Source organism: Condylura cristata, unplaced genomic scaffold, assembly GCF_000260355.1.
Source record: "Condylura cristata isolate star-nosed mole 26May11 unplaced genomic scaffold, ConCri1.0 scaffold00028, whole genome shotgun sequence".
Classification (NCBI taxonomy): Eukaryota; Metazoa; Chordata; class Mammalia; order Eulipotyphla; family Talpidae; genus Condylura; species Condylura cristata.
Window position 1 is genome coordinate 1,189,704 of NW_004567129.1, and position 24,487 is coordinate 1,214,190.

Below are 24,487 nucleotides of genomic sequence, written 5' to 3' on the forward strand. Positions count from 1 at the left end.
CTATTGATTCACGATGACAAGCAGAAATCAACTTCTTTATCTGAATGAATGAATTCTGTTGTTCATAGGGTGCCAATATTTCAAAAAAAATTATTAAGCAATCAGGGATGATGCTACTATTTCATAAAATATATAGGCGAAAACCAATCACACGTTACCTTACTTGCAAAACAGGTTTCAATGTTTAAGTTTCTTAAATCATCACTGTGCCTGGTTCTTACTCTTTCATTTTAAAACTTTACATGCCTTCTCCAATATTTCTTTTTTCCTCCTCAACTAGGCAGCTATTGGTGCTTCTTTTGCACTTATCTCAAAATGACTTTTATTAAACTCCATTTAAACCATTCTTGCTGAATATTATTTATTCACGAGTTGTCTTTGTACTAATATATAAACTCTGCATCATTTTATTCTTATTTTCTCAGGCCCTTACCTAACATTTTTTGCTAAATAAGCTTGTCAAAGTATTATTTAAAAAGATCCAGTATTTAATAAATAACTACTAGGAAGAAAATGAAGTTTTTACCTTATAACATAAAATTTACATTTGGCAAAGACACAACAGGCAAAGAATCTAAATAGGCAGTTCTCCCAAGAAGATATACTGATATACAAAGTTCATGAAAAGATGGTGAATGTCATTAGTGATCACCATAATGAAAACCAAAACAAATGAACACACATGTTCCTAACAGCTGTATTCACCATGTCAACTGACCTATGAATGTATAACAAACAAAATGCTGCATGTCAACATAATGGAATATTATTAACCTAAAAGAGGACACTATGCTACATGAAGTAAGCCAGGCACAAAAAGAGAAATACTGTACCAATCCACTTATCTGATATATCTTGAATACATTTAACACCACTACACTTAAAATAATTAAGGTAGTAAATTTTATAATTTGTGCTTCCACCATAAAAAATGGCAAGATGATAACATAAAACAAACCCACAACAAGTTACCACCTCATTTCCATTAGGATGGCTATGATAAATAAAGTAAAAAACAAAAACAAAAACAAAAAAACTGTTGGTAAGGATGTAAGGAAATTGGGTCCTCCATGCATTTCTGGCCCAAATATAAATCAATGTAACTGTTCTGGAAAAACATCTGGCAATACCTTAAAAGATTACACATGGCTTTCCCAATGAAGTGCCATAATTCCATTTGTAGATGTATCTCAAGAGAAATGAAAATGTATGTCCACACAAAAAACTTGTAAATGAATGTTCACAGTAGTATGATTCATTATAGTCAAAAGGTGAAACCCATCAACATGTCTATTAACTGGTAAACAATAAGTGGGATGCTCATACATTGGGACATTGTTTGGCACTTAAAGGGATACAGTACTGATATATGGCACAATATGGAGGCAGCTTGAAAACATCGTCACATGGAAGTCAGTTATAAACAACTACATGTGATTCCATTCACGTGAATTGTCCAGAATAGCTAACTGATGGCCACAGGAAGTAGTGGTGGTCTAGTACTTCGGGGGTGGGAGGTCGAGGATGATAGCTAAGGGTAAAGTGTCCCTTCTGTGATGATAATGTTTAAAAATTGAGTGTGGTGATGTTTGTACAATTGTGAATAATCCAAAAGTCATTGAATTTTATATGCCAAGTGGGTAAATTGAATGGTATGTGAATTATATCTCAATAAAGTTAATGTGAAATAATAAAGACACCACAAAGTAAAACTAACAATAAACTTGAAAAAAATATGAAGTAATATTATTGTTAATATTCAAAGAGCTCTTAGGTAAATTATAAGAGCTATCAAGTAACAAAAAAAAAAAAAAAAAAAAGGGGAGAGAGAAGCAATATCCAGAAGAAGAAATGCAAATAATGAACAACCACGAAGGAAGACTCATCTTCACTAGTAAGGGGTAGTTATTCGGAAGCGCACATTCTCATGTTTACTGTAAGTTGAATTGTAAACTGACACCATTTCTATAAAGGAACATCTACTAAAATAAAAATCATGTATAGTACAAAGTTCAAAACCAGGCAGAATTAATCTAAATGCTGGAAATCAAGACAGCAGTTACCTTTGGGCAAACTGAGGTAGTGACTAATAAGGGAGTGATGTAGAACTTTCTTGTTGCTAACATGTGTTTCTTGATCTGAGTGTAATTATGTAAGTATATTAACATTTTGAAAATCTATTGCATTTAGGTATATTTTTGTGTATGTTATACTTTAATAATTTGTTTATTAAAATGCATGTGCATTTTTTTACCCTTCATGAATTCACTCTGATATTATTTATTATAATGAGACTGAAAATAACTTTGATATCAATAAGAAACTCAATTATGATATATCAGAATTCAGATAAGGCAGATATAGATAACATTTCTTGGTATAATCTACAAGATATATTGTTAAGTGCAAAAAACAAAGCATAGAAATACCACTTATACTGATATATACTTGCATATACATAAAATATTTTGAACAGGCACAAAGAGGTTGTTTTGGGGAAGAAAAACTGGACCACTGGGAGATAGCGGTAAAAGGGAGATGTACTTTTCACCAAACACACTTTTGTACTTTTTTCACCATTTGCATGTACTACTTATTCATAAAACAACTTTATTAATGAAATTTAAACTGTAGAGAGCTCAGATTACTATGTGGTAACCGTATCACATGCTGTTGGGAACGTGTATACCTGTAACTCTGGGAAAGGTAATTTTTCAATATTAGCTATTATGCAGAAACATTGCCTTCAACTCTTCAGTTTTATGTCTCTTTGGAAACCACCTACGCATTACTAAAGGAGGAAATCCTGTACACACTGTGAGACATCGTGGTATTCTGAAGTAACATGGAGCAACGCATTCTAAATGAAGACAAATTCTAATGTTGAACGGTATTCATTCTCTCTCGCTGAGGTAAAAAAAACCAAGATGCAGAAAAATGTTGGATTCTTTTTCTGTAGTGTTCCCTGAATCCCACAGACAAAATGCTGGCAAAACAAGTCGGACACAGAGTTTACATCTTATGATATTCAGAAAAGTGAAAAATAATCTATGGTGAAAGGAATCAGAACAGTGGGTATAGTTCTACAGATGGTCCTGACTGCATTGGGCAGGAATATGAGGACAGCTTCTGGAGTACCAGAAATATTTCATATTGATTGGGTGTAATAGGGGATATACCTATATAAAAGTTCACCAGCTATACATTTGAATCTTATTTCCTCTGTACAACCCTTGCTACAACCTTCTTTTGTTTCCTTACCTCACACCAATATGGCTGTATTTAGCCTGGGTCTGACTCATTAATTATGAACATGTACTTTTTTCCTTTGATCAATGCTGCAAAATTCACCTTCACCATCTACACATTTGCTCATGGTCACTCTGTGACTTAAATAAGCACAGTAGTTAACTTGATTGGGTCATGGGATACCTGCATATTTTGTTAAGCATTATCTAGATGTTTCTGTGAGGGTGTTTTTGAGTCAGATAAACATTTAAATCAGTAAACTAAGTATAACCATTTGCTCTTCATAATATGAATGGGACTCAGTTAATCAGTTGAAGACTTGAGTAGAACCCAATGCTGACTCTCTCCTAAGTAGGAATTCTGCCTGTTGGCCTTCAAACTAGAATATAGCTTCTTTTGCCTGACAAACTGTAATGCTGGTTCCACCTGGTCGTACAGGTGCATGTTGGCCTTTGAACCAAACCAGACATTAGCCATCTTGTTTCCTTCTGAAGCAGCGTCTAGCCTCCAGACCTGAACTGGGATATCCATTTAGCAGATTTGGAATTTTCCAGCTTTCATAATTATATAAGTCAATTGTTTACAATATTTTTTCTTTCTCATTCTTTTTTGCTATAATGTTTTAGTTTTAGAGAACCCAACTATCTGTAATTACTGTGAGTCATTAACAAAATCTTTTTTTTTTTTTTTTACCATTCATTAATGGATACCATCAATATTCTCCCTGGAACGCATTTCTGCAATTTTTCTCACCCTTGTTCTGGTCTTGAGCAACTACTAACCTTCTACTTATCTACTTTGTTTATGTGCTTATATATTTTGTACTTCGTGTATATTTTATAGAAAAATTTAGAAATACAGAGAAGAAAACATAAGTCACTTGTAACCAAACAGTCTAGATACTGTTAATTGATTTGTTCTAAGATGGAGGTATGGACTGAATGGCTCTGCCACCCAAAGTTCATATAGTGAAGTCCTAATCCAGCTTCCCTCCAGTCACCCACCCCCATGTATCTGTTTGGAGAAGGACTTTCTAATGAAGCAATTAAGATTACATGAGGTCATAAAGATAGAATTCTGATGTGACAGAATTAGCATCCTTGATAAGAAGAGAGTTAAGAGGACTTCTGCATGCCTCCTTGCCCTTCACCCCTGCAAAAGTGGGGGTCATGTAGCACCCAGCAAGGTGGTGGTGGCTGACAAAAGTGGAGAACTCTTGCAATCTACCTAGAAACCTATGTGACACCCTCATGTTGGACTTCCTACCTTCCAGAATAAAGAAAAATACATTTTCTTTTTTAGACTGCCTAGTCTGTGGAACTCTGTTGTGGAAGTCCAAGTAGATACACATATATGTCTACACACACAATTTATAATTTTACACAAAAAATTTGCAATTTTTAATCTTTTTGGTTTCTATTTGTTTTCTGCAGACATTACTCTTAGAATACACATGTATACGTATGATGCATTTAAATTTTGTCCTTTTGATCCTATTGTCAAATATGAAACTTAGATTTGAATAGAGAAAAATCTTAATCCAAAATCTGTAATCCAAACTTTCCCCTATCCTAAGTATATTTCTACCATAACTGCATGATATTCTGCTGCATGTACATGGGTGTGTGTGTATGCATATACAAAAATATGATCTCTTCATTAGGACATTTAGTTTCTCTCCTACCCTTAAACCAACTCTTTTTCTTACATGGTGAATTATACTGAAATCTTTGGCACATTTCTAATAATTCCCTTGGGACAAATTCATAGAAATAGAATTCTTTCTGAGTTTAATTGTAAAGCCTTTGGCAAGTATAGTGAAACTATCTTCTAGAAAGGTTAACAAGCATGTTTTTGGCAAACACTTATCTTCTGGTACGTGCCAAACTTTGAGCATGAATTTGCTTTCTTGTATGTGCTTTCTGAACCCTTGCAGTAAGACTGTGAGGTAAGTATAAATAGATGCCCCCCTAAACACTCTATACCCATTTCTTTTCAGACGAGGAAACTAAACCATTATTCAAGGTCATAAGGCAAATATAATTATTTTGCAAGATCATGTGACCACTAGACACTGACTCATTGAAAGAACACATTATTCTACTTTCACGAGAAATGGAAAATCAATGAACCATTGGATTATCTTATTTTCTGTACACGATAGAATGCTTGTTTTGTTTAGCACAGTCAAGAGTATTTACTCAAAATTGTACTGTAGCCTTTTTCATTTTGTATATAAACTAAAAAGTAGGTTTCTGTATTTGGGTTTCATAAGATTTTCTCTATTCAAATCTAAGATTCATATTTGGCAATAGGATCAAAAGGACAAAATTTAAATGCATCATACATATACAGGTATGTGTATCCTAAGAGTAACGTCTGCAGAAAACAAATAGAAAATTCCTTTGGTTTTGCAACCATAGATTCAAGAAGGAAAGGTACTAATCATTGAGCTTCACCAACACTTTTAATGAACATATTAATTAGGAATTCAGAACCCCAGTATAGGTTAACCTGAAGTTATCACTTTGTCCACAGGATAACCTGGCCTTTGTCCAATGACAACTATGTGGTTATCGTGGTAGGTAGGACAGTCTCAGCATTTGGCCTCTGGCCACCACTAACTGTATCCTTGATAGAAGGCAAAACACTGCAAAGCCTTACCTGCTTTCAGTAATTATACTGCTTTCCTAAAGGAGAGTGAAACTTCCCTTGAACATTTTATTACTAAAAATTTATTTACATTTATCACTAAAAATCTCTGTAACTCATCCTCCTTTAGCTTTCCCAGTAGAAAAAAGGGGGTGTACCTACTTACATACCTATGCATTACTATTCCCTTCTTAGTAAAATTTAAAAAAATGTGCGAAATGTTAGCTTTTTCAACAGGCAGTCTATGAAAGAAAAAAAATTATTCTCATTCTCTCATATTTTTTATATGATGGGCTCCTGAGTGCAGTTTAAATCATCGGTTATTAAAATTAAATACAATTTCTTCAAAAAGACAGAAAAAACTGAATTAGAAATACTGCTAAGAAATTCAATTTTTTATGTCACTGGTTCACCTTTTGTTACGTTACTCTAAAGCTATAAATTCTCATGTATTGAGATTTAATGCAATGACCATATGTAGGCTACATGCAGAGCATATTCCACGTGGATGAAAACACCATGTAAAGCATGTATCAGAGGACTTGGCACAGGATACGCATGTGACATGGAAAATGCTCAGTGCTCGTAGTAGTTACACTTTTCAGATTTTCCAAATGTTCTATAATGGTTGCCTTATTTTTGTAATCAGGAACGAAAACAAAATAAACACGAAAACAATATTTTATCAATAATAAAGGAATCATCTTTTAAAATTCTCTTGGACAATCGAAAAAGTAAAACGGGTAGGTTCTGATGATGTACTTACAACTATCACCGTGAAATTACAATTTTAAGACTTCATAATGTCAAACTTAAGAACAAGTAAAAAAGTACCATTAAATCAGAGCAAGAATGTAATTTCCCCAAAGACATTGAAACAGAAATTCTATCTTTTGTGTTTTAGTCAGAACAAAAGAAACCCACTATGAAATGTTTTGAAGTAGAATTTATTATTACAGCAAAATCTCCCTTCCTACAAGTGAGATCATTATATATTTTATATAAAAACATATGGGTTTTGAGTGAAGTAAAACTTAGTTTTCCTGAGCAACTGTAACAACAACGGGAAGGTGTGTTAAAAATACACACAGGGGCCATTATAGGACAGGAAAAATAAGTAGGATAGACACAAGTGTGCAACTGTAGCCATTGTGTTTTCATCACTGTGGGTGTCCTAAAGGCAAGGACTGTCAATTGTTTGCTTGGTTTTTATTTTTATATATTTTAAAGATTTATTTATGCACACAGAATGGGGTACAGGCCAGAGGTGCAGAGGATTCACCAGAAACAGAGTGGGGAGCAGAACAGGCAGATCAACGAAGTACACTGCTGAGGGGAGCAGCGGGGAGACAGGAGACGTCTGCTGGGCCCTGGGGTCAAGTCCAGGGTGGGGACCCAACTTGCACTGAAGCAGGTGCAGCCAGCTTGCAGGGAGTGCTGTGTCCTAACCCACTGTGCCACCGGGGAGGGCCCTGCTTGCTTGATTTTTAAATAACTCTCCTAGGATGCTCATTTACTATATCAAAAAATGTTTTTCTACTAATTAGTTGATCTTGGCTAAGACACAATCTAATATTTAGATGTTAAAGAACTTTTAATCATTTTGTAAATGTTTATAAACTGTAAGTATTTGTAATATTCCAAAATCTAATATAGCTTTACTATAATGCTTTATAATACTCTTTATAATAAACTGTTCTAAAACTAATTTTTAATATCCCTAGTCTCAAAAAGATTAATGAGATATAGGAAGACAGCCTACCCACAGAATTAAATGAACAACAGTAATTAAAATACTGAATTGATATGTATATTACTGGTTATTAGCAGATCAGATTAGTGTAAAACATGGCTAATGGGTCATGCAATCATCTGTCTTCCTTAAAATGATAATATTTCGAATCTTAATAGTTCACACATTCTTAAAATATGTAAAGTATAAAACTTTGGCTTCTTGTTTTGTGGTGCAGTTTATATGGCTACTTTATAAACAAATGACAAAACAGAGAGTAGCAATAATCATGCACTGTAATCCAAACCAATATTCAAGTTGGGAGAAAAATGAGAAGAACAGAGCCAAAGCTGTAAAGGTCAATACAGTATAATAATTTTAATAGTGTTTAAAATAAAATATCCTTCCTTGGATTATGGATGACAATTCATATTCTCTCTCTGAAATTATCTCTAGTTTTTGTTTCTCTAAGACACATGAACAAAAAGCAAATTTCATAATCAATCATGTCTGAAATAAAGGATCCCCTCCCAGGCTCTCATCATTTAGACATTATTTCAGATATTCTATAGGATGCTCTTATTTCTGTTATTGATTGATAACTTATTTTTCACTTATTATTTTCTAATTAAAATTATATTCTCATTATTAAAAGTAAATACAGAACACAAAGTAAAATGTGACTGACCCTTTAAGTAATTTTGATCCTGTTCTCTATACTTGCAAGCATATTAAATATTTAATGTGGTAGGTATATGCTATATGCACACATAACCTCTTATACATAAATACATTTTTATAGGTATATAAATGTGCCTATACATTTTTAGCAAACATTTTTTTTCTAAATCCACAGAAATTTGACCTACAAAAAATTCTTGGTTCTAGTCTATATTGTTGTGTTTTAATTTCCAAAATATTATTATTTAAAAAGCATGAAGATAAATGTGTGGTCATCAAAAGGAGATATTTTGAGGGATTTCTAAAGGATATTAAATATGCAAGTAATACAAAGAAAATAGTCAATTGGTGATGACCAGGTCAGAGTAGATGTAGCAATAGCTGCGGGATTCCTCAGCAGATCACTGAAAAACCTTCAACCTCAGAACTACAACAACTGAGAACGGGACAAGTCCGAATGGTTGGGAGAATAAGGACCATCTGAGAGACCCTGGACCCATGGTACCAACAAGGCTCGGATGGGTCTACCTTTGTTACTAGGAGGTTCTTGCTAACTTTGCTGGGATTTCTCAGCAGTGTCCTAAATAATTTTAGAGTATTGCCAAAAAAGAGGAAAAGGCAAACCTCTGAACCTACATGGTGAAAATCACAAAAGGCTCACTAAGGATGTGAGAGTGTCTGATGAGCTCTGCCTCCCTGCAACTCTCCTTCTCTTGTACCCACTGGGAAGCATTCTGTTCAGACTCAGGAGTCAGATGATGGAGGATATATAAGTCAGGAACGCTTACAGTATACTTTGTTAGTGTTGCTCACAGAAGTGGACAAATGCACTGAGCAAAAAATACTAGCTCAGGGATTCAGAACAAGATGGTGACAGAAGATAATTCTGCTCCTAAGAGGATTATCTAATGGTCAACAAGGGAGACCCTGCATCCAGAGAGTTCTGTGACTAGACCAACAGAGATGGCAGAGGAGAAGAGACAGTGAAGAGAGTTACACTTCACTGAAGAGGAAGTCACTCGAGAAAATCCCTGGAGATATGGACAGTGGGGCTGCCAGCTGAGCCAGGAGCTGTGGTGGTGAAGAGCTAACCCAAGTGGAAACATACACTCTTGACTGAGGAAAAAAAATGCCGAGTATTGGTAAAATAACAAAGACAATATAGTATATTGTGTTACCCCTCCTCCATCCATCAGGACTAGTACTGATCTCAAGTATGCTCACAGAGCTCAGCTTTCAGTGTCTGCAATCTGGAACCCCAGAAAGGTATAAATGGTGCCCAACATGCCAGTCAACCTCTATCCCAGCATGTTACCATCAGTGGATTAACCTCTCTGGGCCCCCTCCACCACCACCTGACGCAGCACTGCAAGAAAGAGGATTCAGTTTCTACAGAAGTCAACAATAACCAAACGCATAAAACCAAATGAAATAAAACAAAGGTGCCACATGTAGTATGAATAGTTCAACTAACTGACTACTGCAAACATTTTTCTAAAATAGAGAAAGCTAAAGCAGCAAAATGGGAAAGTAAAAAACATATGCCACCTTGAAATCTCATGGGAATATAGGATTAGAGTGGGAAAACAATTCTCCAGAATCCCACAAAAAGACATGGAAGATTTCATCTTCCTATAAGATAAAGAGCTCAAGATGTTAAAGAGGCACAAGAAAATATAGAGGACATATCAAAGTGACTTAGGATTACTCAAAAGTTAATCAAAGGTAACAAAATTCAGAAAAAAGGATGACCTGAGAAATAAAATTAATGAACACGAAACTGAAATAGAAACTTTAAACTAGAAAATAATAGAGAACAGAATGTACAGAGCACAATAGATGAGATCCCACAAAACGCTATGGAAACAGAATAGACCAACTGGGAGGTTCAGTCAGTGAATAAAAAAAAGTTAGTAATATACAAAGGACTGAGGTGGAAAAGAGAAAAATGAAGTAAAAAAAAAAAATGAAACACTTCAAGAACTATTCTGCAATAGGTACCAGAAGGTGAAGAGAGAAAGAGTGGAACAGAAAGCTAACTCAAAGAAATAAAGGAAAATTGAGGCATGGAGAAAGAACGAAATATTCAAGTCCATGGAGCTAAAACACCACACTGATATCTAAACGCAACAGGACCTATAAGACCTAGGATAATGAAAGAGCCAATAGTTTGAAAGAGAGAAAGAATACTGAAGTGAACGGGGAGAATAAAGTAGCTAACTTATAAAGATCCTCCAGCAGTTATGCTATCGCAAGGAGAGAGTGGAGCAACATATTCAAAATGCTCAATGACTGAAAACTGTCAGCCAAGAGTACTAAATTTTGCAAGACTCTTTTAGATGTGAGGGAGAAATGAAGGCCTTTCCAGACAAAAGCAGAGGAATTTGCCAACCCCAGTCCTCTTTAAGAAATGTTTCTAAGAAGTACTCCAATGTACAGTGAAGAGGGGAAATGTACAAAATCCGGAATGAGGACACAGATGGCCTCAGAATGAAAGACATGGCAGCAGCAGGCCCTAGTGTAAGCAGCCTCTCTCGTTATGGTTTTGAGTTTCATTTTCCTGATGGTGAGTGATAGTTAGCATTTTGCTGGTGCCTGTTGGTCATCTATATGTATGTCTTCTTTGGAGAAGTGTCTATTTAGTTCTTTTGCCCATTTTTCTAATTAGGTTAAATTATGTTCTTTTGGTTGAGTTTCAAGAGTTCTTTATATACATCGGCTGTCAGCCCTTTGTTAGATGTGTTATGTTCAAATACTCTCTCCCATTCAGTTGGGTATCTTTTGTTGCTCAGAATTTCTTTTCCTGTTCAGAAGATTTTAGTTTCAGGTATTCCCATTTATTTATATTTGCTTTCTCTTCTCTTGCCATTGGAGGAGAACCTCCTAAGGTGTTTTAAAATATTAAAAATAGATACATACCCATGGGATATTTCTCATCTACAAAAATGACTAAATCTTGCCACTTGAGGCCCCTCCCTAGTGGTGCAACAGGTTAAAGCATCGCATCATGAAGCTCTCCGAAGCCACTGCAGCACAAGTTCGATCCCTGGCCACCAAGCTGACCCACATAGCGTGGCAGACTTCTTCTGACCTGCCCACTGTTTCCCTCAGCAATGTACTTCGTCAGTGTTCCTGTTCTGCTCCCCACTTTGTCTCTGGTGAATCCTCTCACCTACCACACCTCTGGCCTGTACCCCACTTCTGTAAGCATAAATAAATAAAACTTAAAAAAAATATCTTGCCACCTGAAACAACATGGATGGAGTTGGAGGAGAATATGTTAAATGAAATAAAAGAATGACAACTACTAGATGATTTCATGCATATGTGGAATATAGAGAAACAAAGGAACCAACAAATTAACCAAAAAAAGTCTAGAGACCAGACTGCAGAGTGGCGGCTCGAGACGGGGAGTGTATGGCAACAAATGAGAGGGCAGGTCCCAATGGGAACGGGGATACAGGTGCTCTGGTGGTGGGTGTGGTGTGTGATGACGCTGAGGAGGGGTGAACCTTCTGAATCACTACAGTGCTGTACACCAATGTTTCCTGAATAAAAATAAATACATGAATTGTTTTAATAATTATATAAAATAAATACTCACCAATGACTTTAACAAAATAAGCATCTGCTTCAAAGTTATTTTTTAGTGTATGGATGGCAAAATCATTCTTTGTATATCCTTTGCTTAGTATTACAATGTCCAAGATTCCCTGAAAAAAAAAACACAAAGCAAAACATTGGCATAAAATGATGACAACACAGCCCTAGACCAAGTGAAGAAATGATGAAAATACATGGCATGTTTATTATGTAGTATTCACTGACTTTATATTTAAATTAAAAATATAATTAAAAATATATAAAACCATGAATAGTTTAATATGAAAAACACTGTAATTGTAATCTCTGGAGGTGATTTTAGTATTTTGCTATATTTATTTCCATGAATTTCTGAAGGCATATGACATGGACTGCCAAAGTGTTTCCAGCCATAGAGATGACATTAACTTAGGCTATCATGCATTTTTCCCTAAAAATTTTTCTAATTTTTTTTGGGGAGAGGGGCACATAAGTTTACTTATACTTTTAAATAAGTATACTTATTTAAATTTCCATTTGCTGACTCTGAAGAAGGTTGATCATTTATGGTATTTTAAAAATATGTTGGCCACTTTTTTTTTTTAATGTAAACTGACTAGGTTCTGTTTATCTAGTGGAAATTTTTGATGACTTATCTCAGTTTGTATAAACTATTTTTAATGGTGAGAATATGCTACTTGACTTTCTCCTTAGCATATTCATTTCACAGAATTATGAAAAATTTAAATTTTACTTATGATGCTTTGATGTACAAAAATGAAAAATTGATTTGCAGTCAATACTCTTGATTGAGCTATTTCTGTCGATAATTTTTATGCTTGGAAACTGCTAACAAAAAGTGAAATAACAAAAAGTGAAAGCAGAGAAATAGGAAAACAAGGACTTAATTAATTCGCAGAATTGTGAGAATCAGCCTTTTACATAAAAACCAAACCAAACCCAAAGTGGGGCTGGAGGAGACATAAGTCCTGATGGGCATTTTATTTTTTAAAATAATCAAGTCACTTTCCAAGGGTATGCTGTAATAAATTCAAAGTTAACATATTATCATTAGAATTCATTACTTTTCTATGGCTTTTCATAATTACAATGGAGGAAACCAAGGACCTGAATGACTTTCACCTGGCAACTGAAGAAAGAGTCACAGAACTCGGGCATTAGACTCCACTTCTGGCTCACAAAGTTAAGAAAGTGACTTTGTATTTTTGTCCACTGGTGCATATACACATTTGCCAATCTCAGAGCATGATTCTCTAGGGTCTTAATCTAAGTAAGTACAAAAGGAGATAAAGGCACTTTCATATTTCACTGTACTGGTAAGTTGGTGGTTTCAATGAATTTGTTCTCTGTGCCATTTAACACTGAAGGGAGCATTCTTTAATTAACCCATTTGTTTTCCTTATCTCATCTACAATTTCTGGTCAATTAGGGTGAACTGAAAGTGAGACAAGGTAGAGGTGGTAATTAGATTTCAAATACACAGGAGAGTTCTGAACTCACGTCTTCGTAAATGTCAAAGAAGGTGGCAACCACTGCGTCTCTGATTTGATTTAGGTCCGTTAGCTCCCAGTAGACTTTAAACATGCGATGCGCCCCCTCACAGCTTGCATTGTTACAAGGGACATTCTCCAGCAAAAAGGCCTGCTGATTGCTGTAAGATAAATGAAATATATTTGTTAACACATCAATACTGCATCAGCTATGCAGTATTTCCTAGACTCACAGTGACGATAAATGGTATGTAGTAAAGCGATATGAAAAATACCCCCATATCTTACTGCTTTTTTTGATTCCCAAGTCTGTCCTTCCTCCCTTACTACTTCACAAGCATCCACCCTGTGTTCCATCACTGGGTATCTGGACGCTATCATTATTCTTTGGATGTAACACGTTAGACAAATACTTGCTTTATAGTTGGAGTCCCCTGGTAAACCCCAATTCCTGTAAGCCCAACACAGTGAATCTATATTGACGGAATTTCAGCTTCCCTAACAGGCAGTAGAGTAGATATTGTTCAGCTAGTCTGAGATAAAACAAATATTATATTTTGCATACAATATAAAGTCCTTACTCTTGAATTCTACTCAACAGGCAAAGTGGTTATGAGTTTAGATTCTGTAAGCAGATTACCAGAATTAGATCCTGGCTCTGACATTCAGCGCTATGTAAGTTATTTAACCTTGAAGGTTCAATATTTATTTGTAAACTGAAGAACAAGTTACATGATGATTGAAATATGAAATGAAATACTGTATGTAAAGTACTAAGAACAATTCCTGTCATATAGTTAGATCTTTGAAAAAATGTTTGTTTTCATCTTCTTATATATAAAGTACAGCTGGGTAAAAATACTTCCTTTATAGAACTTTTAAAAATAGTATACATTTTTTTTCACTTTATTACCTTTGTTTGTTCTCTCTCTCTCCCCACCCCTCCCACCTCGGTCCCTTATGCTCCTGCTATGAGTGAAACCATCCAGTATTTTTCTTTTACTTTCTGCTTACTTCAGTAAGCATGAACAACTATAAATCAGAGACCTTTTATGGGGGTGTGAGGGGGAATGGGATCAGAACTGGGGTGGGAAGAATGCACTGGACTGTAGTGATGGCACATGGGTGAATTGGTGGTAAGAAACCCACAGGGATTACAACTGATGCACAAAATGAAGAATGTTGTAAAGAAATATAATAAAAAAAGAAAAAATAACATAATTTATGTAATGGCTTCTATTTATAGGCATTTTTCTATTATACACATTCCTTCACTTTCTTCTATGTTCACAGAAAATAATAGATTAAAAGGGCTGAAAGTTCATTACTGCTCAAATTTTTTTCTAATAATTATTGGAAAAAAGTGATAAAGTCATATTCCTTTAATTCCACACAAAAATATTACTTCTGATCTGGACAATTTTGAAAAGAAAACCACTCTTTATTTTAAGAAAGAAAAATTTCATATTGTTCCATACAGTAAGGAAACCTATACACAAAATATTCAATTTCAAAAGTGCACTAAGCATGATTGGCTTCAAATTATTTTTCTAGGTAAAAAACTCCTACACAAATAGTTCACAAGAACGTTACTTAACAAAAGAAAAAACTCCCAGATGACAATATTTTCTTGGAAATCTTTGAGACTTTGTCCAAGACCCAACATATAGTAGTATTTTTCTAATAAAAGGAATAACGGTTTATCCTTTGTCTCTTATCTAATAACATTTTAAAATTTTAATTTATAATATACTTTCCAGGTAATTTACCCATCTTACTAATAAAGCTAACAACTTCAATAGATATTTCACAGAAATAAAGGTTATTTTGTTTTGTTAGCAAGAGATTATATAAAATTATAATGTGATAAAGGCAGACTTTCTACAGTCTTCTATAGTTGACACATAATATTGATCCATCTTTTGAGTGAACATGTGCCACTGACTTCTCTTTTCAAAGCTAATGCACTGATTTCATTGTTACGTTCTAATTTGGTCATAATTTCAAACACACAATATAATTGCAACAACCTTCTCACTGTAGTTGGTAGCTTAACATGTCAATTTTATAACTGAAAGGAATTTATAAAGATTGTAAATGTTGTATACCAAAGTTTCTCATCTTATTGCTCACTAACTACCTTGATTTTGCACTGAGGATCTTGAGACCTCTAGAATTTTGTCCTTTTAAGTTTCAGAGAGCCCTACAGGCAGTGCCAAGAGCTTACTTATAAAATTAAAATTCTACATAAGCCAAGGAAGGAAGAACCTTGATTTATTTGGTTTGAAAAACTTTGTTTCTTTTGAGCCAGTTTCTCTATGTGTTCATCTATATATCATTTTAGAATTACTATGAAACTGTTACAAAAGTTATAAACTTTAAGTATCAGAGACATTTTAAAAGTTGACATTTTAAGTATCAGAGACATTTTAAAAGTTCCTTTCTAGGGATAAACACTGTTAACTTGGTGTGCATCTTTCAAACATATAAGTTTATTTATATATCTTAAAAAAATACTGGGGTCTACTACACATATTTTTCAGCAACTTCTATCTTTCCACTCATGGGGGTAAAGTGGATGAAAGGGCATATAGTCTGAATAAGGAGTTTTGATATCTATTTTGAGAATTCCCCCCACATAAACTATATCAATTTGTATCTCCTAGCAGGAGTTACTCAAATTGCCTACTCCAGCACACTCTTTTCAATAGCTAATCCATTATATGGCTAGCTATCATTTATTTAAACATCCTGCTGTTGACAGTTGAGTTGTCTTTATTTAAATGTCCTTTATTAGAAACACACATGATACATTAAATAGGAAAAACATAGAGATCCCTATCTGAGTAAAAATCAAGGGAGCAGGAAGGCCACTGAGAGCCAGACCCCAGACTTTCGGCATGTCAAGGCTTGTCTAGGTGCTTACCAGCATGTACACTCCTTCCACAGCTGAGAAGAAAGTAAAGCCAAGCTGGCAAGCACGTTCAGTATTGATATTTGACCAAATATTACTTGGCGAACTTTCACCAATGAAAACTTTAGTAACTAGACATCTCATTTGCATCAGATGGAACTAGCCCACCCCTTTTCTCTGTGCGCTCCTGCTCCCTCAAAGACCCTGGCATTCTCTTTAGTGCTCCCTGAGCTGGTATCTCCAGGGCTGTAGTTTAAAACCCTGGTTGCTGTGATACTGGAGTTGTAACACTATTACTTTAATCAAAGCTGAAACACAGCTGCTTATGTTATAGCTGCAACTTGACCAGACTGGGTATGTGGTACAGGTTTCAAACTTACTTTTCATTGGATATTTGTATGAAGATTTTCATATGTTAGTCATCTGGTCAAAGGATATTCACATTTTAAATGTCAGTAGGTAAAGCGAAATAATAATAAAAAGTGTACAAACTTCTACTTCCAGTAGTGCACAAGTATATTCTTCATATCTTGTCAATATTAATCATTGTTCTTTATTTTTGTCAATTGGGTAGTTTAAAAATTATCTATTTTCTGTTAACGAGAGAAGCAGAGTATTAATGTTTATCAGCTCATGCTTCTTCAGAGAAGTGGCACTTAATTTTTTAAAAAAAATGTTGATTTTTTGGAACATTTGGTACATTACTGTCTAACTTGTTATTCTCAAATAGTTATCTGTAAAATGGAGGCAAGAATACTACATTACCTCAAATGACTATTGCAAGGATGAAAAGAGAAAATACATACTAGAAGGCTTAGTCTAGTGCTTGGTACACAGCACAGCATACATTCAATACCTGTTATTATTAGTTTTCTTGTGTCCTTCAATGAAAGGTTTAAAATATTTATATAATAATTTATGTCAATATTATTTTTATGACAATACAGGAAATGTAAAGAAATTCCACTAGGTAAACGGAAAAGAACACTACATTAACACAAAGAAATTAAAGGTAATAAAAATGTTAAAATAAAAACTATTTTTACAGTTAACTTTTTAAAGATAATTGAAAATTAAACAACACCCTATGTGCTCTGTTTGGTAGCACTGGAAATATGACTGCCTTCTGAATAATAATCTTTTGTTTTGCTACCTATCTAAACTTTTGGTAGATATTATAGTATTTTCTAAGAAAATAAAAGTTGCAGTAAGAAATGTAGCAATAACAAATTAAAAATGAAATACTTAGGTATCGGACAAAAGGCATGCATGAACTGTATATTCAAAATGAAAGACTGCTAAGAGAAATATGTAAAAAAATTAAATAGGGCTCTTCCTGGTGACACAACATGTTAAAGTGCAGCACTGTGAAGCTCTCTGCAGCCACTGCAGCATAAGTTTGATCCCCAGCCAGAGAGGTGACCCACGTGGTGCAGCGGGCCACTCCTGTCTCAACCACTTCTCCCCTCAGCAGTGCATTTCACTTGATCTGCCTGTTTTGCTCCCCACTTTGTCTCTGGTGAATCTTTTCAACCCCTGCACCTCTGGCCTGTGCCCCAGTTCTTGTATGCATAAATACATATTAAAAATTAAATAATATAACTTACATCAAGTATAGAAATTATATACCTACAGTTAAAGAACACACACATACAATGTTCATGGGTCTGAGGACTTAATACTGCTAAAAGTCAGCTATCCCCAAATTGATCTACAGATTAAATGTAATGTTTATCAAAAGTACTTCTCTTGGAGAAATTGACTAACTGACCCTAAATTTCATAGAAAATATCAAAAACCTAGAATACCAAAAATAACTTTGGAAAAACCAAGTTGGAGGTCTTACACTATTCATTATGAACAACAGTAACAAAGACATTGTGGTCTTACAGAGATGGAGCACAGATGATTGGAAGAGAATAGGGAGTGAAGATATGTACGACTAGTTGATTTTCACCAAAGATCAAAGGAGTTAAGTGTGAAAAGGAAGTCTTTTCAACAAATGGTGCTGATACAACCAAAAAGTGAATGAAAAGCCAGAGATGAAAGAAATGTTCAAAAGTAACATATAAAAAAGGATTTGGATCAAAACTCTATAGTGAGAAAACAAAGAATGCAACTACAATGTGTGCAAAAGACTTGAACACTTCATTAAAGAACACAAGTGAAATACAATCACATGAAAAGATGTTCAAAGGTCATCAGTTATTAGCGAAATTGAAACTAAAACTACACAAAAGATACGCTATGAACAGAATACCTAAAATTAGAAAGACTGAAAAGACCAATGTTGAGGAAATTGTGAGCCCACTGGAACTGTTTGGCATTTTCTTCAGAAATTAAACATGTACCTTCCACAAGACCCCTATTATTCCATTTTTTGGTATTTACCCAAGACAAAGGAAACCTATGTCCAGAATTTACAGTGCAAAAAAAAAAAAAAATTATCTGCAAAAGCCACACTGATTAAAAACCCATGTCTGTTAACATGCATATGGATATGGTCAGCAAACCGTAATATAGCTATACAGAGGAATACTCCTCAGTTATAATGAACAATGGACTAAAGATACACAAACACCAAAAGTATGTAAGTTTGACATCATTAGTCATCAGGAAACTATAAACCTGAATGAGAGAACACTTTGTCTTATGACAATGGCTACAATGAAAAAGACAGGTAATAACATCTGGTGATGATATGAGAAACTGAAACCCTTATCTACAGCTGATAGCAATATAAAATGAACAACTTAAAAAATGAAAACAATTAACAACAAAAAGAAAAAAAGTGATATTGTCCCTTTAGAAAGTCGACTGGTAGTACCTCATGTAACGTTCCATTTCCAACTACATTCTACTCCTAAGATATAGCTCAAAAGAACAGAAAACATGTCTACACATATAAGGATATATATGAATGTTCACAGGAATTTTATTCATTATAACCAAAAAGTAGAAAACAACCCAAATATCCATCAACTGATATATATATATATATATATATATATATATATATATATATATATATAAAACAATGGAAAATTACTTAATAATATAAAGTAACAATCTATGCCACGATATGGATGAACCTTGAAAACATTACACTATCAGATAATATAGTATATAAGTCCCATGCATTATATAGTCACATTTATATGAAATGTCCAGAATAGGAAAAAAATTATAGAGACACAGAGTAAATAACTGGTTTCCTAAGGTTGGAGTCATAGCCAAGGAAAGTGGAGCTTCTTTATAGAGTATTAAAATGTGTTCAAATTGATTGTGGTAATCACTGGACAATTGTGAATAAATAAAAGTCAATGAATTGTATATGGCAAATGGGTATTATATGGTATGTGTGAATTATATCTCAATAATGCTGTAAATAAATAAAAATTGCAGATAATTACAATGAATAAAAGAAACTCATTGGGAAGGTTTAAATGATATGCAATACTTATATATATAGATGTATATATATATATACATGTGTGTGGTGTGTGTGTATATATGCATGGTATATCCATATATTTCATCTTCTCTGAAAAGATCAATATTTTTGCAGCTAGTGTTAAGCATCTAGAGTTTTCAGGCTAATTTTAATTTCTTTTGAAAGACTATAAAATCAATGTTGCTTTTCAATACACTACTACTTGACAAAGTTTGAGTTATTCTAAGTTGTCAATATGTTGTATCTGTGTTTCTGTGTTATTTCTCATTAAGAAAGGTAGCTAATGGATCATTTAACTTGAAGTTTGATTTTCTCCCTGGCTGCACTTAAGAGCTTGTGTGTGTCCACTTTATGCATTTCTATCTCCAGTGAGTTCTGATCTTCTAGATTGTCTTAGTGCTCTTCCTCTTAATTCCCCAACTTCATTACCAGCCTAGGCTCACATGGAAGGAAAAGAGCTTCAGTTTGGGTATATATCTATCTTTCTGCACAACACCTAAGAGAAACAGTTCTACACAGAGAAGAAAAACAAATTAAGAAGAAACACAAGACCATTAGGAATCCATTCAAAATGAAACAAATTTTAAAAATTGCTGCTTTGAAACTTGTGTTGCCAGTTACTAGTATATGCAGAATCCTCAGTTAGTCAAATATAACAAAATAAAACCTCTGATTAAAAAATTATACTTTGAGGCCCTCCCTGGTGGCGCAGCGGGTTAAAGCACAGCACTGAGAATCTAAGACGGCTTCCGCATGAGTTCGACTCCCGCCTGCCCCGGAGGTGACCACATGGCGCGGCAGACCTCTCCTGACCCGCCCGCTGCTCCCCTCAGCAGTGTACTTCGTCGATCTGCCTGTTCTGCTCCCCACTGTGTCTCTGGTGAAGCCTCTCACCCTCCACATCTCTGGCCTGTACCCCAGTTCTGTATGCATAAATAAATAAATCTTTAAAAAAAAATTATACTTTGAAATAAACATTATTGGAGTGTTTGTATAATGCAGATTACTGACAATTAGAACTGTTCGAAGAAGGTGATAAACTTGATATTTAAATAAAGTTCACTTGAGCAGTGGGACAAATGTGGCTTTTTATTCCCCATTGTGTCTAGGATATGAGATTCGGTGGGTAGATAATAAAGGGTAGTTGAATGAAATGAAGAAGCAAGCATCTTTTGCAGAGCAAGAAAAATTGAAAGGTGAGACTGTGGATATTAAGACCAATTACTAAAATTTCCTATGAAATAAATAGCTAGAAAAGATTTTTTTGTCAAAGGTTTTACTTATATTTGCAAGTTTGATGGTCTCTATAACATTTGGATTAGGTATTACAATTTGTGTTTTTTAAAACGTGAAATGAAATATAATGGTCATTTTATGTTAGTTGGGTGATGGTATAGACATTTAGACTTTGAGAAATTCATGAGCATACACAACTCAGAGTATAGAACAGAAGAAACAATATTGTTTAACCAATAATAGTAGCTCTTATTTAGTTGTTAATAATACAGGATATAGAAATGAGTAGGGTAAAATAAATGAGATACAGGTAAATGATAGCACTATTAGTGATAAACAATACACTAAGAACAGGTTTGGGGGGAAGATAAATTTAGCGTGGGGTCCATGAATACAGCACCCAAGGGTACATCAATCAAGTAGTTATATATTCAAATGTAAGGTCCAGATCCAGGAATTTCAAAGTTGTAAGCTTGTAATCTTTACAAAGAAAGTAGCTCAGGTGAAGAGGAGTTCTTAGAAGAGATGGTAATGGAACAGTTAGAGAAGATACGGACAGAACTAGAATAGTTTCAGGTGCATGTGGTCAAACCCCAAGTATAGGTGATATAAAGATCATTTAGTGTGAGGATACAGACTTTAACAAGGCAAAGAAGATAAAATCTGAGATGAAGATCTGGGAATTATCTAGAAGCAAAAACAACATTTATTATAATCTGAAAGAAGAATATGTAGGAAGAAATACAGAAAGAATCAACAGCATAAGTGTCTATCTTGTAGAATGTCCTTGGAGGGGAGCAGAAAAAATATTAAAAATACAAACTCCAAAAGAATGAAAGACAAGATATCTTACAATGATGGAGAGAAATTTTGTAATTCATTATTAGTGATGACTGATTTTTTTGAAGATATGAACTCCAGTTAAAAATGACATCCTCCTATGTGATTTTTTTTGAGTTGTGCAGTATGGTAGTCCAGGAGCCAATAATGGAATATTGATTAAGTCAACTTGAACTTGATGGAATATTTAACAATTATCAAAGTAATATAAAAGTAGTATTACTGACATGTAAACTTGCTTATAATATGTTAAGTAAGAAAAGCAGGTGACTGAGTCCTCTCTGGTGGCGCAGCAGGTTAAAGCACAATACTAAGAAGCTAAAGCCACTTCAGCATGAGTTTGATCCCTTGCCAGGGAGCTGACCCACATGGCGCAGACCTGTCTTGACCCGCCCACTGCTCCCCTCAGCAGTGTACTTCATCAGTCAGTTTGTTTTGCTCCTTACTCTGTCTTTGGGGAGTCCTCTCACTGCCCCTGCATCTCTGGCCTGTACCCCAGTTCTGTATGCATAAATAAATAAATCTTTAAATTAAAAAAAAAAGCAGGTGTCTAAACAGTATTAATGATATGATCTTGTTTTGCAAGTTAAAGTATCACATACTCATGAGCACACAGAAGTGGAACAAGGCTTGGAAAGATGCCACACCCAAAGCTTATGGTGGCTGTCTCTTGGTGCACAGGGTTTTAGATATTTATTTTATTTCTCTTGATTTGTATGCATTTTTCTGCATAAGCAAAAATCACTATTTCTTGCATTCACCAATCTCTCCTGTCACCTTATTTTAGTTCACTGCATAGTCTTAGCACTTTCTCTTATTTGTAATTTGTTTCTTGATCTTTTCATATTTTGTTTTTTTCCCACTTTTATTCATACTTGTATCCTCAGAACCCAGATCAGCTTTAATAGAAAGAATCTTTATTATTTCTTGAGTAAAAGTTAATAGGTAATGCTTTTGTAATGAGTGAAACAAGCAATAAAGGCTTAATTTCCTGTTAAGCATTGTCATTTTAATTATAAATTCCTCTATTTTTTGAAGTGATCAAGTGTGTAGGAGAAAAGGAATACTGTGGGTAGGAACTCTGTCTATGGTAAGACTGAATCTGAGGATAGTCAAACATTTCTCTGCACTGCCTCATAAGGTATCAAAGAAGGTCCAGAATAGCCGTGGAATAACCTTGCATTTGCTACACAAATGAAGAATGAGTGTGACAAGTTGATACAACTGATGCCTATAAAATATAATTTCATAACATATAAAAATCTTGTGTTCTTCAAATAATTCCAGAAGGTTTCCATTGCTGTCATATGAAATGAGTACACAATATGCCCTCAAGTGGGTACACATAACTACAGGCAATTCTTTTAGAGGAATTACTTAAGTATTTCAAACACTATTAAATAATTAAACAATAAATGCTGATTCTACTGAGGTGACTTCTCTAGACAACTGATTCATCTGTACGTATTTTTAAATAACTATCAGTCACATTCATTTATGATTTGAGAAACCAATGAAATTTGATGTAGGGTACCAAATTGTTCTACTATTATTGTTCTATCAAACTATTGTGTATATATATATATATATATATATATATACACACATACATAATATGCATATATATAATGTGTTATACACACAAACACACACACAGCTTGTGGGTGATTTATGAAGTTTTAAGAGTAATTTTGCCATATTTAGATATAAGGCAAGAAATCCTATGTACTTAAGTCTTGTAAGATGAAACAACTAACTACACTAAAGTTTCAATGTTTCCTTTTTGGGTAAAGCTTGACAACATGCTAAATTAAGGTAATTACATACCTTTAAAAGGAAGCATTATCCCATCAATGAAAATGCATTAAAATAAGATTAAACCAGGAACTATACATAATCAGCTACTAAACCCTGTATTAAGCAGAGGACAGAACCTTTAGATAATTAACTAAAACTCAGGTTGAAAGAATAAGGAGATGTAACACAATTAGTGCTTCTATAAAACTGTGTTAGGTTTTTCTTAGCCTTGAGTGACCCCAAATAACTCAAAATAAGTTCATATCCTAAATTGCTTTTTACCATTACTCAAAGATGAGATTTCTTTTCTTTTCTTTCTTTCCTTTTTTTTGAGAAAATTTTCTATTCTTGGGATAATGATGGCTTTAAAACATTCAAGTGAAGGCATATATGCTAATGAAGATATATAGGAAATATCACCAGTAAACCATGATTTCCACATTAGGTTGCTCACACTAAGAAATAAGTTGTTGAAGATATAGAAATGCTGTAGGAGGTAGGGGTACAGGTTTGCTTAAACTTGACAAAAGATTTGTATCTTAAATTTCCCTTGCTTGGATTTATGTTTGTAAGTTCAATGATAAATTTCCCACTTGTACCTAAGTATATTTATTTGTTTTCTACTCAGTTTAGTTGGCAGGTTGTCTACCTCTCAAATGGACTTTGGGGGCAAGGGGTTGGTGCTGAAGGCTAGGTGGTGGTTGCTTCTGAAAGATATGTAAATGTAAAATTCTCTATAAAGGTTTGTATAAAGATATAATCTCTCTATCTCTTTTTAATGGAGAAGGCAGCACTTAAATCTGCATACTGTTTGTCTACTGTGCTTCTCTGATAACCGC

At 34.3% G+C, this 24,487-nt stretch overlaps 1 protein-coding gene across 1 annotated transcript in view; it reads right to left on the minus strand.

Moving 5' to 3' along the window:
• ITFG1 (integrin alpha FG-GAP repeat containing 1) overlaps nt 1–24,487 on the minus strand; it is a 216,559-nt gene that overhangs the window by 42,463 nt on the left and 149,609 nt on the right. The window contains exons 11-12 of the mRNA XM_004690317.2: nt 13,418–13,568; nt 11,919–12,027 (exon numbers count right to left, since the gene is read on the minus strand). Coding sequence (XP_004690374.1) covers nt 11,919–12,027; nt 13,418–13,568 — 260 coding nt within the window. The remainder of the gene's footprint in view (nt 1–11,918; nt 12,028–13,417; nt 13,569–24,487) is intronic.